General features: G+C 31.4%; 1 protein-coding gene across 1 annotated transcript in view; it reads left to right on the top strand.

The window, feature by feature from the left end:
- Positions 1-17344, top strand: part of LOC118187618 (glypican-6-like) — a 111270-nt gene that overhangs the window by 61182 nt on the left and 32744 nt on the right. The window contains exons 4-7 of the mRNA XM_085809688.1: positions 3138-3326; positions 6765-6930; positions 10784-10914; positions 16310-16575. Coding sequence (XP_085665814.1) covers positions 3138-3326; positions 6765-6930; positions 10784-10914; positions 16310-16575 — 752 coding nt within the window. The remainder of the gene's footprint in view (positions 1-3137; positions 3327-6764; positions 6931-10783; positions 10915-16309; positions 16576-17344) is intronic.

The following is a 17344-nucleotide window of genomic DNA, read 5'->3' as shown; positions in this document are numbered from 1 at the left end:
TTGCCATTTTGTACATTTAGTGTTTGGAATGATCCTTACAGTAGTGACCGCTTTCTCATTTTTGTATCTCTTGCATGAGAAGGAGTAAATCCCATATCGAGATCTTGTTTTATACTTGTTCTTGTTTTATACTTGATTGTTTTATACTTGATACAACTTTTGCAGTTTCCTGGAGAAACAGTAAAAGACATGCCTATTGATGATGCAGTGAAAGCTGCTAGTGCTATTACATAGGCAGCTGCAGTTTCTATGCCTGTGACATCCGGAAAATTATGAAAATGTTCAAAACCATGGCAAACTCTGGATTGCCAAGAAGCACTGAAAAAACAGCAAAAAGCTTTTGGAAATTTTTGTAGATACCTATTTAGTGAAACCTCATGGCCTTCAAAAGAATAATAATAATAATAAAAAAAAAAAAAAAATGCTAGAAATGTAAGATTGTAGAGCCAGAGGAATTCTTGGATATCCATATGTATCATCAATAACATCTTCTCTACCAAGTAAAAGGGTTTGCAAAAGAATTAGAAAAGTATGATGAATATAAAAAGACCACCCACGTTCCTTTTTGGAAAAAGATGACTGAGTGATGAACACTACAGAAGTTGCAAATACTATTGATAAAACATTTGCTGCCATTTTACCCAGCAGCAATTACCAGTATGCATTTCTTTCTATCAAGCTACACCTGAGAAAAATCCCATTGCATTCATTCTTCCAGCCATGAACCTTACACCCGACTTCATGTGCTTGAGTTAAATAGAGCTTTGCTGCAGACACATAGATATAGTCCAGGTCTAGATATCATGTGTTTTGAAATGCTGATGCATCTGTCCAGTAAATCATTGACAGCACATCTTGGTGTTTACAACCAGGTGGTGGAAGGAGCATATTTTCCCCATTTATGGAAGAAACTGTTGGTATTCCTAGAGCAAAGCCAGGGAAAGACCTTAAGAATCCCTCTAACAATTGACCCATTGGACTTGCAAGTTGCACATGCAAATTGTTTGAAAAAACAGCAGTAATTTAACGAAACAGATTGTTCTTTATTTAGTTAACTAATAGATACAAGTTACAGATATAGCATCTAAAAACTTTAATCACTCGTAATTTTTCACATTGCAAAGTAAATTCATAGAATGTGCACATTAATGCACATTTTTCTTGATGACAAGATTCTTTAGAGTTTAAAATACTCCACTGCATGCTGTTCTGTAGAAAGCACGCCAAATTTTAATCATAAACCCCCAAAAATGAGGAAAAGCAGATAAATAGCAGTTAACTTATATCCTTCTTTACAGAAACTTTACCAGATTTCAATAATAAAACTAATGCAGAGATGATAGGACAGTGTTGTTATGTCATGCTTTTCCATAATTGGCACACATTTATGGGTGTACACATTTGCTTACTTTCTTGAGGGAGTTATGTTTTTAAAATATTCTGATAACTTGTGATTTCAAGTTAGTTGAATGCCTGACAGGCTTTTACTGCATTACCTATTTTACCTTATAAGTCCTGTTCTGGAGTTTACAGGCAAGTGCAAAATGCTGTAGTACACCGTGGCTCCTTTCTGTTCCCATGGTTGTCTCTCCCTGAAGGTTTTGTGGTGTTTGTCATCAAGAGGTCTGATAACTTTCCTTGTTAGTAGTTTCATTTTAGTGTGAAACATAGCGCAAAGTATCAAGTTTTAACAAAAGTTTCCCCACCATCGCAAATATTGTCTGCCCAAACAGTTCTCATTCTCATTGGTGTGTTTAATCATATCTTGTCAAACGATTTTTGGCATTTGAAAGAATGAGACTTGCTTTAGAACACTGTGTTGTGAAATTTGTAAAAAGCATATCTTTATCATTAAGTACAAGGTGTCTAAAATGGAGCTATTGCGCTACCAGATAAGCACCATCATTTGCTTCCAGTTCTGTTATAAAAGGTCAACTACAGAATGTCACCAAATCATGTGTACAGCTTTAGGCACTAATGTTGTATCGTATGACACTGTGAAGGTTTGGTACCTAAAGTTCAGAAACAAGGACTCTGACATTCAAGAAGCAGAGTGCTCTGACCAGCCTACTGATGTTGATGAGACCCACCTGCAAGAACTTGTGGAAAAGATCAGTATGCAACCACTCGAGAGCTTGCGAAGGAGTTAGACATTTGTGCCATGTCCATTAGTCATGCTATGCATGACATAAACTTGATATACAGGTTTAATCTCTGAATGCTGCAGGAGCTGACTCAAGCAGACTAGGATGGACATGTTTGGGCCTGCACTGATCTACTTAAATATCAACACAAGGATGAAATTCTGGTCTGAGATCATCACCTGTGATGAAAAGTGGACTTACTTCAACAACACCGTACGCCCGGTGAACTTGTTGGCAGCGTAGGTTGACTAACGGAAAGATCATGCTTTGTATCTGGCGAGATTACTGTTATATTATCCACAAAGTGCAACAAGATGCTAGTCTGTGTTGATGCTGGTGTGAAGGGAAAACATCAAGATGAGTTCCAGTGCAAAAAGATAAATGTTCCATCATGATAATGCAAGACCATAGGTTTCTGCATTGCTGGACTCTGTACAGACTCAAATTGGATCTTTTGGCATACCCACCATATAGCTCGGACATCGCACCTTCAGACTTCTACCATTTTTCACTCCTGCAGCTACATCTTGCTGGTGCTATCTTCCATTCTGCACAAGATATCCGAAATGAGTATTCTATCTGTTTTTGTGCTTGCGGCCACCAAGTGTCTAGGCCAAAGGCTTTGGAAAACTACCAAAACATTGGCAGAAATCATAGATTTGGGCTGTGATTAGTACTCCCACTAAAGGTACTGCTTTCATGTTTTCTCTAGCTCTATTAAGAACATTTTTTTTGGCAGAAAACTTTCATTACAACCAAATATTTCCATTATTCTGTACCTTTATTATTATTCATTGAAATTTTTTTAAATGTAAGTATTGTTGAGAAACGATTCAGATTTCATATTACTCCTGTTTAAAGTTATGTGTGAATTCTTTTTGTATTTACATAGTGCTTAATTTCTAACTTTGTAAATAGTGTAGTGCTTTTGAATGCATTATTCTTATTCTGCAGTGGGAATTCTTTGATAATGCTATTGTAATATTTTTTTAGGTGTTAAATTCTCAGCATCGTTTTGATAACCGATATTTAGAATGTGTCAGTGAGCAGATGAGTGAACTGAAGCCATTTGGGGATGTGCCAAACAAATTAATTATTGATATTAAAAGATCTTTTGTGGCGACTAGAACATTTGTGCAAGCTCTTTCTGTTGGAAAAGATGTTGTTAAAAGTATAATGGATGTATGTATGCTGATTTCAAAATATTTAAATCTTGATTTTCAAATTTCATACTTCCCTTATTTCAGTGTCTTGTTCTTATATTTTTTGTAGTGTCTGCAGAGAAATTATTCTATCTTAATTGTGTGATATTACTGAAATGTACTGCAACCTTCTGTACTGAAATGTGCTGCATTTGAAAGATTTCATCTTAATTGTTTGATATATCCTTCAAATATTAAAATGTAGTGCATTTGTCTAAACAAGTGCTGTAGAGACTGAATGTTAAATTTATATACGCGTATTGTTGTCAGTGCAGCTCCATGTGTTTAATGCTCGTAATGTAGTAATTCTGAATCTGTCGAAAGGAGAGTGGTTGTGTGTTTTTTTTAAATTTAACAACAGAAATGTCTTTATATTCTTTGATGTTTTAAATGTAAATTTTGTAATTATTAGTGTTACATAGAATGAAAAAGAGTGTTGCATTAATACTTTGCTCATTATTTGAGTGTTAGGAATATGAATTTACAGTGGATTTTTCTAATCGGTATACATCAAATAAAGCGTATTTTTAATATTAAAGGATAGAAGAATTGCAGAATTTATTTAAAACTTGCAATTTTAAATCACTGCCAAGTTTATACATAATTCTATTGTCATTGATAGCAGAATAAATTCTTCATTGAAAACAGTTCTGTTTTCCAATGTATATTTAAACTTAAGGTAAATCTTTCAGAGCATAAGCAGTGTGTTTAGGTTATCTTTGACTCTGCAGTAATTGGTTCAATTACGTAAATATATAAAGCATTGAAGAAGTTTAATTTTATATTATGTGAACTTTTATCGTTGTTTTATGACTAACATTCAATTTTTATGGAAGTGGAAAGCTGGTTGTGAAAGAAAAGTGAACGATATTGATATTTAGGGTTGTTTTCTCCATCAAGGAAATTTGAAACTTTTCCAAGCCGAAGAAATCTGCATTGCAGGTTATAATTTTTGTCATCTGAGAGGAAGACACTGTATAAAATGCCTGTTCTCCCAAACTGGACAAGAGACTCCTTATTTTCAGTTGCATTTTTGCAACTTTATTAACAATTTATTTCTGTTGACTTCTTGTTCCTAAAATTTGTGATGGTTTTTATGTAGCATAGCTTAAATTTTTTCATTTCCACTTAAAAGGGGAATTTATGGTATCTGAAATCACTTATATTTTCCCTGTATAGCATATCAACGAAGAAAATGCTGTTTCCTTAGTGAGATACTGTAATATATTGCTGCTATGCATGTGAGAGGAGATATATTTGAAAATGTCATGCTCCAGCTTTCCTTTGAGTATCATGTGACATTGCTAATCATGCCACATATATTAGCTAATGAGTCCAAAGTGAAGTTGTTTTCATAACTTACTAGGATGATTTTTCACAAGCTTCAAAAATGGTTTCAAAAATTTGCAATCTTTTGTCATAGTTGTATCTATCCCCTCAAAAAAAAAAAAAAAAAAAAAATCAAGCATTTTTTAGAAGATGTATGCAGATGACTTTCCTGGTGTTATTTCATCAAGGAAATTTAATACATATGCTGCGTGTTCTGCTTAATGCATGGTAATGAGCTGTTTACTGTAAAATTTTGATTACTTTGATTTTAGCTTGTGGCTTGTACCATTATGTATTTTTCCTCTGAAATATGTAGCATAGATAGGTTTTTGCTAATTAAAGATGTGTTGCTGCAATTTTACAATGCTTCGTGAGCATTGGATTACATTGGCCATATATGCTGTCATGCTGAACAGAACTGCGCAAGAAATACCATTGTTCCAGTTGAATGTCAAAAATTATCAACATATTTGAATGTCAATTGTAGCTGTGTGTTCATATGAAGCTGTATTATGGGCCTTTTTATCTGTAGGCTATCAGCATGAAGTGCCTTGGTGCTAGGCTATAATTTCTACAGCATTATCATGCAAGACATGGCTTATTGTTATCATTTTGCTATGTAATAATGTAGAAACACCGAGTGGCTGTATTGCTTTTGCTGTTGCTGCTGAAGTTCAAGTGAGATATTTTTTAACATTCTTTTTTGCAGGTCTAGGTATTTTGTAACTTCCGTCATGTTAGTTAAATATTGATCTGCTCTGTGAAAAGACTGCTAGTTTATGCTGCAAGTGGAAAAATACTAGTGAAAGAAATGTAGATGATCTTGGTATTTCCATTTGACTTTTCTTCATACTTTTGATCTAGTATTTGCTGAGTAAGTATTTAAAAAGCGTCATCTGCCTGCTCATTTATCATTTGTTAGGAGTTTTGTTTTCAGTATACAGAGTGCTATTGCATGATTGAATTATTTTTTGAGTGATTGATCTGACCCATGGTTCCAGTTTAAGAAACCCACATGCTGTTGCATATCAGTACCTGAGAATTTTGCAACAGCATTTACTGCTTTCTGTAACTCAGGTTCTTCCCACAGAACAATTGTCTCAAGTTACATATTGCATACCTTGCCACCACTTGTCTTTACTAAAATGAAGTCGAAGTTTTGAGCTGCATCTTAAATTCATCTAAGATCAAAGATCTTCTGCAGGTTCTCTGAAGAAAGATGAAGAAAAAATGAAAGTTATGGGGGAAAAAACCTGAAATCCTTATTCAAAGATCATGGGCTGACATTTCTGAAGAAATTTGCCATTTATATATGAAATCAATCCCTACATGAATTGATTGGTTTATCTGGCAAACGTGTATTATTTTTATCGTTTTTTCTTGGTATGTGTTGCAAAAAAATGACTTGCAAACTAGCAAATATAAATTAAAATTTGGGCAGGAAAATTTTTCTTACAATTTGGGAGAAGTAATGTTTGCAGCCATTAATTGTTACTAGGTTAAGGCTGATTGAATTTTTTAAAAAAATGTTTTAATTTGCTGAAGTGGAGGAATTTTTCTTGCAAACTCAAGTAACTCTTCATGTTTTAGTTGATATGTTAACCATACATGAAATGTGTATAAGTTTATTGCTATGGGTGAGATGTTTGGAAAATAGCTCTCTTTATTAAATTTCATTGCTATTTGAAATGCAGTATCATTAATAAAATTAAGAAAAGAATCCAAATAATGCTTTCCTTAGTTATTTCATATTTTAAAGTTTCTGTCAGAATGAAGGACTTACTGGTGGCTGCTTGGATAAGATTGGTAAACATTTTTAGTCTAACTCAGATTCTAATCCCAATGTATGGGGTATTTGCATGGATGCTTTCATGGTTTTTCCTCTGTGTAACATGAGAACATGGCAGTTCCCCTTAGAAATTTCTCTTCAAGGGCACTGTTTCCTTAGATAGTTTTTTTATGCTTTGTTTGAATTAAAGCAAAATAAAATGAAGGTATTTTTGTAATCTTAGTAAATTTCTATATCTCTGTTTTCTCAATGTTGATTACAAGGCATGCTATATCATTTTGCTGCCACAATTTTTTTTAGGTTGGCCCTACTCCTGAATGTAGTCGAGCTTTAATGAAAATGGCTTACTGTCCTCACTGTCATGGATTACCAGATCTAAAGCCTTGTTCACCTTACTGTCTGTATGTTCTGAACAATTGCCTAAATAATCATATTGCTTTTGGCAGTGAATGGAGCTCATTTATAGGTAAATTTATTAATTGCACTATTTTAAAATGTAAATATTCTGAAATTAATTTAAAATCCGTAAATTTTATGAATAATTTGTTCTGGGTACTAACATGCTGTGTTTCAAACTTCATGAAACCTGCAACTATTCTGAAATTTAATTAAGACATGTTTTTCATTAGCAATGCAGTGTATTGTATGAGCATTAGCTAGAGACATATCCAGTATATTAGTAAAAATAGGAAAGTACCATTTCTTGCCTCTAATTTTTTATTCTATATTTTTGTATATTCCATTCAAGCTTGTCAACATCACCCGTGTTGTTATTATAGTTTTGAGCAGCATTATCACTCGTTTTTTCTTAGTTCTAGAGCATCTTTGCACATGTCCCAAACGTACAGCTTCCAGATGATTTTATAACATCCTAACGTTGTTATTTTCTCAAACAAGGCCAGTATTCTGTTTATTTAATCTATCATCATATCTATAATCAAAAGCCCCCACAAAATTCTTTCTTCTGTTTTTATGGGGCATTTATTCATTCTGTTATATCTCATTGTTCCTGTTACAGGTATATTTCTCTCTGCTAGACGTTTCATCAGACCATATGAAGAAATGATCGAACAATGTTCTTCTGGTTTGGCTGTGGTTGCTAACTTAATACGAACATGCCATATGTATCGTTTTCTTCTGAACTACTGTTTAGCTGACCTTCATATATTTCAGCATTATAGCGATATTCAGTCACACTACAATACGTTGCCCATTGCTTGAAACCAAAGCGAATGGGCTTGCCTCTAATAAATTGCTTCAGAAAATGATGACCATAATAGCTCACCATTTGTTCATCGGTACTCAGATTATACGAAAATACTCCAAACTGCATAAATGTTTTATTTATCTCATCCAAAATTGGTTGTATTTTGAATAACCTGTCTTTATTCCCATTTATTATTGGTATATTTGTATCATCATTAAAATGAAATTGCCTCTCATTTCAGTATAATTTCTTGTCAGACATTTTTGTAGAATTCCAATATTTGTGTCTTCTTCTGACGTAAAGAGTAATATCCAGTTAACAGTAAATGTCCCAAAAAGTTTTTGAAACAGTCTGCAGAGAGTTTAAACTGGTGATGATTATTTTGAGCAGCCTAAGATACACTCTGCTGTATGATATGGTTTGCTATATCATAGTGAAGAACATTTTCAAAATTTCTACTGGTGTTTTACTTTTCACTTCTTCTATGATGTTTATTTTATGTTAGTTGCAATCTCCTTCACCATATTGAATGATGCACGCTTTCTGTTCCACTTCAATGTGGGTTTTTCTCTTTCTTTCCATTATACCTCCCTCTGTTCTAATGAACCTGGAACATCATTTGGAATAGTATCTTATAGTAGGTTGTCATCTATATCTTCTAAATCGGAAACATCATCAGCTGTATCTAGTGGTAATTCAAACTATGTCGAAAGCACAAAGTCTTCATCATCTGTCAAATCAAGGTCATTATCCCAATACTTTTCAAGTTCTTTTAGCGTTCAAAATTCGTTTTGGTTAATGATTACCCAACTTGAATAAATCAAAATATAAGAATACAAATTATAATAGTAAAGTCATTCATGAAAATCCAACCAAGTTGCTCTCATGTAATTCAAAGAAGATGTCTAGATGAAATAACTTCTCAGCTGAGCTCTTGACAATCTGCCCTAAAAATTGTTAAAATTCTTTTGCCTGTGGATGAAAAGGATGGTCACAATATCCTTCACAATAGTCAGGAACTGGTAGGTATATTTCCAAATCACCTGCTTAAAACATCTAATAGCAACAGGTAAGTAGAATGAAAACAAAGTCCTATTTGTAATGTAACCAGTTAATCATTTTACTCTAGAATAGCAGTGAGTTCCAAATGGGGATCATTGTATTTTGCAGGTGGTCAAGGTATAAAGAAAACAATTTGCTCAATTTTAATACTGTGTTACTCAGAACACATATGCACATAAACTCTCTTAAAAAAGTTTCATTTCAGTATCAGTCATGAGATATTCACTTAGCAGGTTGGTGGATGTTTAAAAGCATCATTTACAAGCAGACTTTTGAGACAAATATTATTTATATATATGTATATTTTAAATCAAACTAAAAATTTGATCTGTATGCATTAAGTGGAGAGTATAATTAAGCAACTATAAAAATAAAGGAAATATTAGAAATTAGGAGGGGGAGTAACATATAAAACATTCTTGTTTCCCAAATGGGAAACATGGCAGTGAATGGGTTAATTTGGGTCAATCTCCACTGCAAAATCAGACAGCTCCTGTGCCTTTTTTAAAAATTCATTTAATTTCCTGTAATTTAAGGAACTTTCGTCTTCTGATAGTATCGCTGCTTTCACTGTCAAATTGTGCTATAAGCTTATCCATTTCATTCTTTTCTTGATTAGTTCTTTGACTCCTTTTTCCACATCTGGAAATCCCTTAATTACTTTTGCGGTTTGGTTGGTTTGTTTGATTTAATTTTGAGTTGATAGAAATCCTTTCAAATTTTTGATAACTTCTGGCCAGAGCTGAAGCATTCAGTGTTGATGAATGAAAGGAACCATATGTGAATGAAATTTTAGCTCTGGGGAGGGACACCCCGGTTTTGAAAGACAGTGGATACATTGAGCATAATACAGTGAAAGATAATTTATTACACTGCTGTAAATCCAAAGTATATTATTTATATTCAAAAATGAAATTTACATCAAATTATTTCCAAATAATGGGAATGAATATAATTGAAAGGATTTATATTACAAAAATATGAAGGATATGCAAAGTGATATATGCAACTAATATTTAAGTCATATTGCAGTATCTTCCATTACAAAAATTTTTTTGTTCACGTTACAAAATTAAAAGCAAACAAGTCAAAGATCTAAGAAAGCAAAGCTTTTGATTTTTACTAGGATATACAGTCATCATTTTTCTGTTATGGTCATTAACCCATTGGAGATATAAGTGATACTTCTTTTTCCACCAGCTGCTTTTTTAATGTTACTCATTATCACTGTCACAGTAGAAGAGCTACATATATTTCATAACATAAACATTTGTAAAATGAAAGCAGTGGGGATGTTATAAATGTCTAGTAATTTTTCAGCCCATATTGACTTTGTTTCTTCTGACTTAAAAATTTCTCAAATATTGATTCTTTCAAAACTTTTGTTATTAATTTTGTAAAACTTGTTCTTTTTGTCTAATTTGTCAGTTAACAAGATTTATCAAGTCTTGTGTTTAAGCTGCCATGTAAGCAATGAAATCACCGCAGGAATGTGGAATGAGAAAAACCTGAATGAAAAGAATAAATACTTTTTGTTCATTATATGGAAAATTATGTAATGCTTGTGATGTCTACTGTATTCACTAAAATCAATTAGTTTTCATTAGAAATATGCCTCTGACTTAAAGAACTTTCCAAAAGTGAAGTCACCTTAACTGCATGCATGGGGGGAAAATTAGTGAAATAAGACTTTGGTCCAGCTCGTCAGAAATTATTAATGCAAGCTGAGATTATTTGAAAAGTATGTTGCTGTTTATAAAATTTGTGAATGCAATCATGAGCACCAAAGGGTTAATTTGTAGTCGGTATTTTATGAATAACATTTTCAAAATTTAATCTTTATTAAAATTTTTACATTTTTTCTTTTAAATTTTATTATAAATCTTTCATTTGTCATGATAAATTTTTACTGTATTGAATTTCTGTTTATGTAAGAAATATTTAGTGGTATGAAACTTCAAATTTGATTTTCTGAAACCTCTTTTCACTTGGCTTTCTCTCTCTCTTTTTTTTTTAATTAACACATAGTAACTAGAAAACTATTTTGTAGATTCACTGATAAATCTGGTTTCAAGATTAGAAAATTCATATAATATTGAATCGGTGTTGGAACCAATTGGCATCAAAATATCAGAAGCAATAATGAATTTTCAAGAAAATGGTGTGACTATTTCAAAAAAGGTACCAACATTCTTGTATTTTTTACAGTAGAGCTTCAATTATCCAAACTCTGTAGAACCTAGTGGGATTCAGATAATCGATTTTCACATTTCAGTAATTTGAATGTTTCAAATAAACTGCAGTCTTGAACATTACCATAATCATTTTAACTGAGTAAAAGTTTATTTTTCAATGTTAATATTTTATTTTGGCGTAAATTTATATATTTCTCAGTAATGGAAGTGGAAGGGGGGTTTATTACCCATAACTGCTTACATCAAGCTGCTGCTTCAACTTTTTTTTTAAAAACTGATAATTGCCATCTTGCCTTTAACTAAAAGAACAAAGTACAAAGTACAGTTCTTTTATATTTAGGTGCCAAAATTAGGAATATTATACCCACAAATCACATCATTTTTTATTCAAGTCCAGAGATAAAAAAAAAATGAAATAATTTAAAATAAGAAACAGAGTGGACTAGGTAAAATGCAAAAATCATCATTTCAAACAATTTGAGAGATTAAAAAATTAAATTATTAAGAATTAAGGGGAACAGCAATTGAAAGATTAAGAAGGATTTATTCGTCATATCTGTCTCTTATTTTCAGACTCTTTTATAGAATTTTTGCCTGCATTTTTCCCAAAAGTTTCTGTTAGTGTGGTTAATTGATTGCTGTGATAATTGAGGCTCTACTGCTTGTGGAAGTGCACATACTGTATGTTTCAATTTTTTAAGAAAGGATTATTACATATATTAACCCCTTGAGTGCCATGACTGGTTTTATCTGGTCACATGATTTTTTTTATTACTTGGTGCATATTAGCATATAATTTATAATATTTCGCTTTCAAACTTTTTAATAATGTAAATATGACTTGATGAATTTAAGTTTTTGAAAATAGAGATTAAAGTAAGTAATTGTACAAATTTAGTTAATAAATGCTGTTTAAATACAGGTCTTCATTAGCAGATCCAGAAACCTTTGCCACTCAGAGGGCTAGAAAGTTTCTAATAAAAATGCCCTTCTGTATAAGATCTAATTTGAAAGTAATATTGGATTGACTGGTTATACTGTCCTGTAGAAATAAGGTTCATATCGATGATCTGTGTCTGTACATGGAGTTTTGAGACACTGTGTAGATTTTTATAACATTCTGTATGAGTCATTGAGGAAATTACATTTCAAGAACTTTTATCATGTCTCATACTGTGACTGGATTCATACATTATTTAAAGAAGGTTCTCTTTACTTCTTGTGGCATCATACCTGAACACATCTGATGCTGTAATACATTCATACATCATTTAAAGAAGACTGTCTTTAAGTATTGTGTAATCTTATTGATTATGTAGAATAATTCATTTGTAGAAGTAGGAACCACATCTACAATAATTGGAAGTTAAAAAAAAAATTCAAAACTGAAAGGCAACTTTACGGAATGCCTGTAATGCACATGCAAAAATCTTAAATCGTAAAAGTAGAGTTATTATTTTTAACCAAATCATGTAGCAAAAATTACCTTATATAGTTTTGCAGTGAGTTATGAATTTTATTTAAATCAGGAATTTTAAACAGAACATGCATGCTTTCATGGTTCCTTTCTTTATTCCCTTAAGCAGTTGTATGCTGTCAAATGTGCAGTATCTATTTACTTAAATATTTTATGTGGGTTATAGAAAATTCTATATCCTCCTTTCCTCCCACAACGTGCTAGATTTGGTAAATTTTGCATAGTCGAAGGTCGTCACTTTACTTGCATGCTACAGGAAGAGAGTATTTATTGTTTACCATTGAATTTAATGCAGTTTATAATTATTTTTAAGATAAATGCAAATTTTCTGGGTTCTTACCTTTTAACACAACCAGCTTGGCACAATTTGATGAATTTTTACAGGTGAAAAAGTAAGTACTACTTATTGGGTGCATCTCAGGTTGAAATTCACAATCAGTATTTAGCTTAAGTCGGTAAACATTATCAACATGTGAAAAAAAAACTTACTTTAGCAGTATAAAATACAAATTTGAATTATATGATACATTAAAAAAATAAAGCACTTAACATTTTTCCTCAAATATTTCTGCAATTTTTTTTTGCCCTATTTTTTCCCTGAAGAACTCAGCAATCTGTTTTTGCTTAAAAAAGTCAGTGAATTGCAGAAACTCAGCTTCATGTAATCCAATTGGGAACAGTGGTCTGTGTAGGAAATGCATTTCATCATTGTTTCCTTAAAAAATGTTCAGCAAAATTCTGTATTGTTGCACAAATTTTACCGCAGTTACTTCCATTGCTGCTAATTTGGCAAACTTATAGTTTAAAACAAAGTTTAAAGCAAAAAATATGTTTTTTTTTTTTTAAATAAAACCTGTTGGAATTTGAAATACAGTGAAAAAGAACGTGCACAAAATTGGCAGTTTTGCTTGACTGAAAGATTGTTATGTCTATGGTTGCTGGAAGAATTGTTATACACATGGTTTCCAGAGTTTGGCACATTCTGAAAATTTGGTGATGTGTACTAAGGTGGGTGTTTTAATATACAACTGTTTTCCACAGCAAGGTTTGCAGTGTATTGTGCATTTAATTAAGGTTGACATATTCTTATTTCTAGGCTTCTCTGAGTTCAGTATAATAATGTATTGGACTTTAATGAAGTGGAATATCCTTTCTAGAAGTTTGTAGCATGACTGAAACTTAGAGACTTCTAGAGAACCTTATTTAACAGTTGTCTAGTTTTTTTTTCTGTCAGTCTGTGGAAAAGAAAATTGCTTAAAAGGGATAAACCTTAGAGCATTTGCAATAAATATAAAAGTAAAACAAAGATATTTAAAAAAAAACTATGTAACAAGAAAATTAGCTAGTTGATAGTTTATGATGTTGAAAAAAAAGTTCTTTTAGTTTGGTGAGTTATCTAATATTGCAAGAATGTGTGCATAGATTAAAAAAGTAAATTCAGCAATTTCAGTGTGCTTTCGATCAGGATCTGAATAATCTCACTGAAATCAGGCCTTAAATATAGCTGGAGCCGTGTTCCGGTACATCTCAGCTTTCAAGTGAAATCATAATTTCAGGCAGAACATTGCTGAATCTCCAAATGCGATAAACTTCAGTACTTTGTTGGGCAGTCAAATGGTAGTTTTAACTGAAAGTTTTGATGTAAATAAAATGCAACACTAATAAATAAATAATTTTATATTGCTAAATAAAATGTTGCATTTAATAAAACTGGTACCTATATTAGATACTGAGCCTCTGAATTTCTCTGGGAAGAGCAAAATGGAAAACTTGAAGAGAAAAATGTCAAAAGGAAATTCTATCAGGATTTTATTAGGGGGAAATGATAAAAATGGCTTCAGTTGGATTTAAATGGTTTCATATTGATTGGATGCAAGTAAAGATGTAGTTTTATCCCATTGCAAAGAACACTGATCAGAATAGTTTCCTTTCTTTCACCCGTCAGGTATATATATATATATATATATATATAATACTGTTTAGGAAATAAATTATTATTAACTAACTTTGCAGCAATTGCGCAAGTAATAATAACTTGTATTCGCACTAAATGGATTTAAGATCATACAACTATATATATATTTATATATATATAAAATTTACTCTCCTTTCAATTGTATTATTTTATTCTTTTTTAATGATTGTGTAAAATTAAATATTAATTTTCTTATTTTAAAATGTTTTTGACAGTTTAAATTATTATTTGTTTGCTTATAATTAATTGAACTTGATATATTAACATTTTGTTCCTTTAATTTTAGATATTCATTTCTCAGGTTTTTTTCCCTGTTATTATTTTATGCCATTAAAGCTGCAGTGTATCTCATATGGACAATTAAGAAGAATTCTTTATTTAAATGAGAAAATAAAAATATTTGTAAAACTTTAAAAATATAAAAGCAAAAGCAGTAAATTTTTAATTCGATTGATAAATTTATATGCATTAACTTCATGAAACAAGATCTGCAATCTGGAGGCCTTGACCAGCTTGCTAGTTCCAGAAGTAGATAAAATTGCATAAAACTGATAAATTTACATAAGAGAAGTAAAAGTAAGCACAACTGAGCATAGATATTTTTTACTGTTCAGCTTATAAATTGCATTTCTGAAATTTGTATGAATGTCATAAAAAGTAATAGCAATTTCTCAGAAAGTCAGTCAGTGTGTATACAAGTTAGTCAGTGTGTGTATACAAGATAAAAATGATTTTATAATATATTTAAAAAAGTTAATCAGTTAACTGTATTGTGAGAATGTAATGTCCTAGCAATTATGCAGAAAGCCGAATTCTCATAGTGTCTTTGATTCTTATAATAATTTGTTTAAATTTACAAGCTTTCTAAATGCATGCACAGACACACACACACACACACACACACACACAAGTTTAAATTTTCCAAAATTTTTTAAAATAAGTCAGCTCTAGTTTTGTGAATTGTTTGATTTGTAAAGTACTTGAGTTAAATGATCTCTATTTTGAGTTAGAAGATAAACTTGTACTTGAATTTGTACCTCATATGCAGTATTTGTAAATTACGAGTGTGACTTATAGATTGATTCATTAATTTTGCCAGTATCAATATTCACTACCAGAGTTGATTTTTATCAGCACCAAGACAAATCAGCAATTGATAAATTAATTTCACATAATGTTATTTGCATACACCAAGATAAACTGGATTATGACTCTCTGGTATAAATTATCTGTAAAAAGCCTAACTAAAAAGATATCCAATTCAGACATTAAAGTTGGTGAATTTAAAATTTTTTACACATGCATTTTATTATTGTATATGGTATGCAGTATCGAAAAATATGAACACACAAAGTGCTATAGCCAACTTTCAAATACAAATAATGCTAATATCCATTTATTAATAGATTTATAAAAATATTTGTTAAGCAGCATTCCTATTTTGAAAACTTAGAATATGACCCTGACAGGGTTTATGAATAAAAGGGAAATAAAATTAGAATTAAATATTTAGAGTGCAAATTTATAAAAGGGAAAGGAAATCAGAAATGAATTATTATTTAGAATGCAAATTTTAACCAAGTAGCCAGTTTTAGAAAAGGAAGGTATGTCAGAAAGCTGAATGCATGGCTAAAAATGACTCATTTGAAATGAGGAAATAATACAAATATATGTATGTGGAATAAGCTTTCTTCTGACAGTTATAATTATATTATCTTCAGCATCTAATTATTAACTTGATTTATATCTTCATCTTAACCTGCTGTGAAACAGCTTTTGCTGTCTCAGTAGCAGGTTACTGTTGCTTATTGTACTTCTCCTGTTCTTGTTTGCAGGTAGAATAACTAGAGAAGGGGATTATGAGCTTATGTTTTAAAACGATTGTGTTAGTTTTCACATTTAATTTTCCAACATTTTTCATTCTTTCAGCTATTTCACAAATGTGGTAAACCACGTCTTGGTAGGCGAGATCTCTCTGATCAAGAAGTTACTTTAGAGAAGCTAAAGTTTATGCACAATCATGCTGCCCGTCCAACTACTGCTGCTGGTACCAGCATAGAACGATTAGTTGATAATCTGAAGAAGAAAACAAAGAAAATAAAAAAGTTTTGGCAGGATCTTCCTTTAAAAATGTGCACTCATTCACAGATGGAAGAAGGATCAGATGGTTGTTGGGATGGTAATAGTCAAACAAGGTAAATATATGGACATTTAACATAACATAAGCAGTGAATTTACAAGTACATTTAAACTTATTTACTGTATAATCCTAACCTATGTTTTTTAAATTGCTGTTGACTTGTTTCGTATGTGTAAGGTTACACCATATTTGGGCTTCTAAAGGTACTGGTTATTTGTGAAAGATAACTTTTCTCTTTGTAAAGCTAAGTATTAAATTTCTTTTCACATTTGTCTTATAATGTTGTCTAATTATTTCAAGTAGCGCTTTAGTGATCTATTTAAATAAAATCATGGCTTCTTGCTGTTGAATGTTGTGATGCAAAAATTGTGGAGTTTTTTAAGCTATTTCCTTTTTTTAAAGTAAATAAATCTTTCACTAGGCTGGTATTCATAAAGCAATCTTTTTTCCTTAAACTTGTGAAATCTAAATAGTAAAATCTTAATATTTTGTCTTGGAGAATAATTACTCTGAAAAGACTTGTTCCATGGCAAAGGAAATTTAACTTCAGAGGACATGTATAAATAATTTATAGTGTTCTTGTAAAAAACGATTTGGCACTTTCTGAGTATCTCTTCTCCCCTCAAAAAAGTTGGAAACTCATTGGCAACTAATTTTTTGTCAAGCTAATGTACGAAAGGTGACAGCCATTTTCCATTGCCAAAATGGCAACACACTAAGAATTCTGTGCAAGAGCAATCAGTCAATAAAATTAAGGAAGCGGGAAACATCTGTAATAAAATTCTTACCTTTTTCAGAAAATCCTTTTTTGAGTTGTAGTTCTC

Source organism: Stegodyphus dumicola, chromosome X2 (assembly GCF_044657685.1).
Source record: "Stegodyphus dumicola isolate Sdum_Otavi_A_Nest chromosome X2, ASM4465768v1".
Lineage (NCBI taxonomy): Eukaryota > Metazoa > Arthropoda > Arachnida > Araneae > Eresidae > Stegodyphus > Stegodyphus dumicola.
This window is presented reverse-complemented; position numbering and strand designations above follow the sequence as displayed.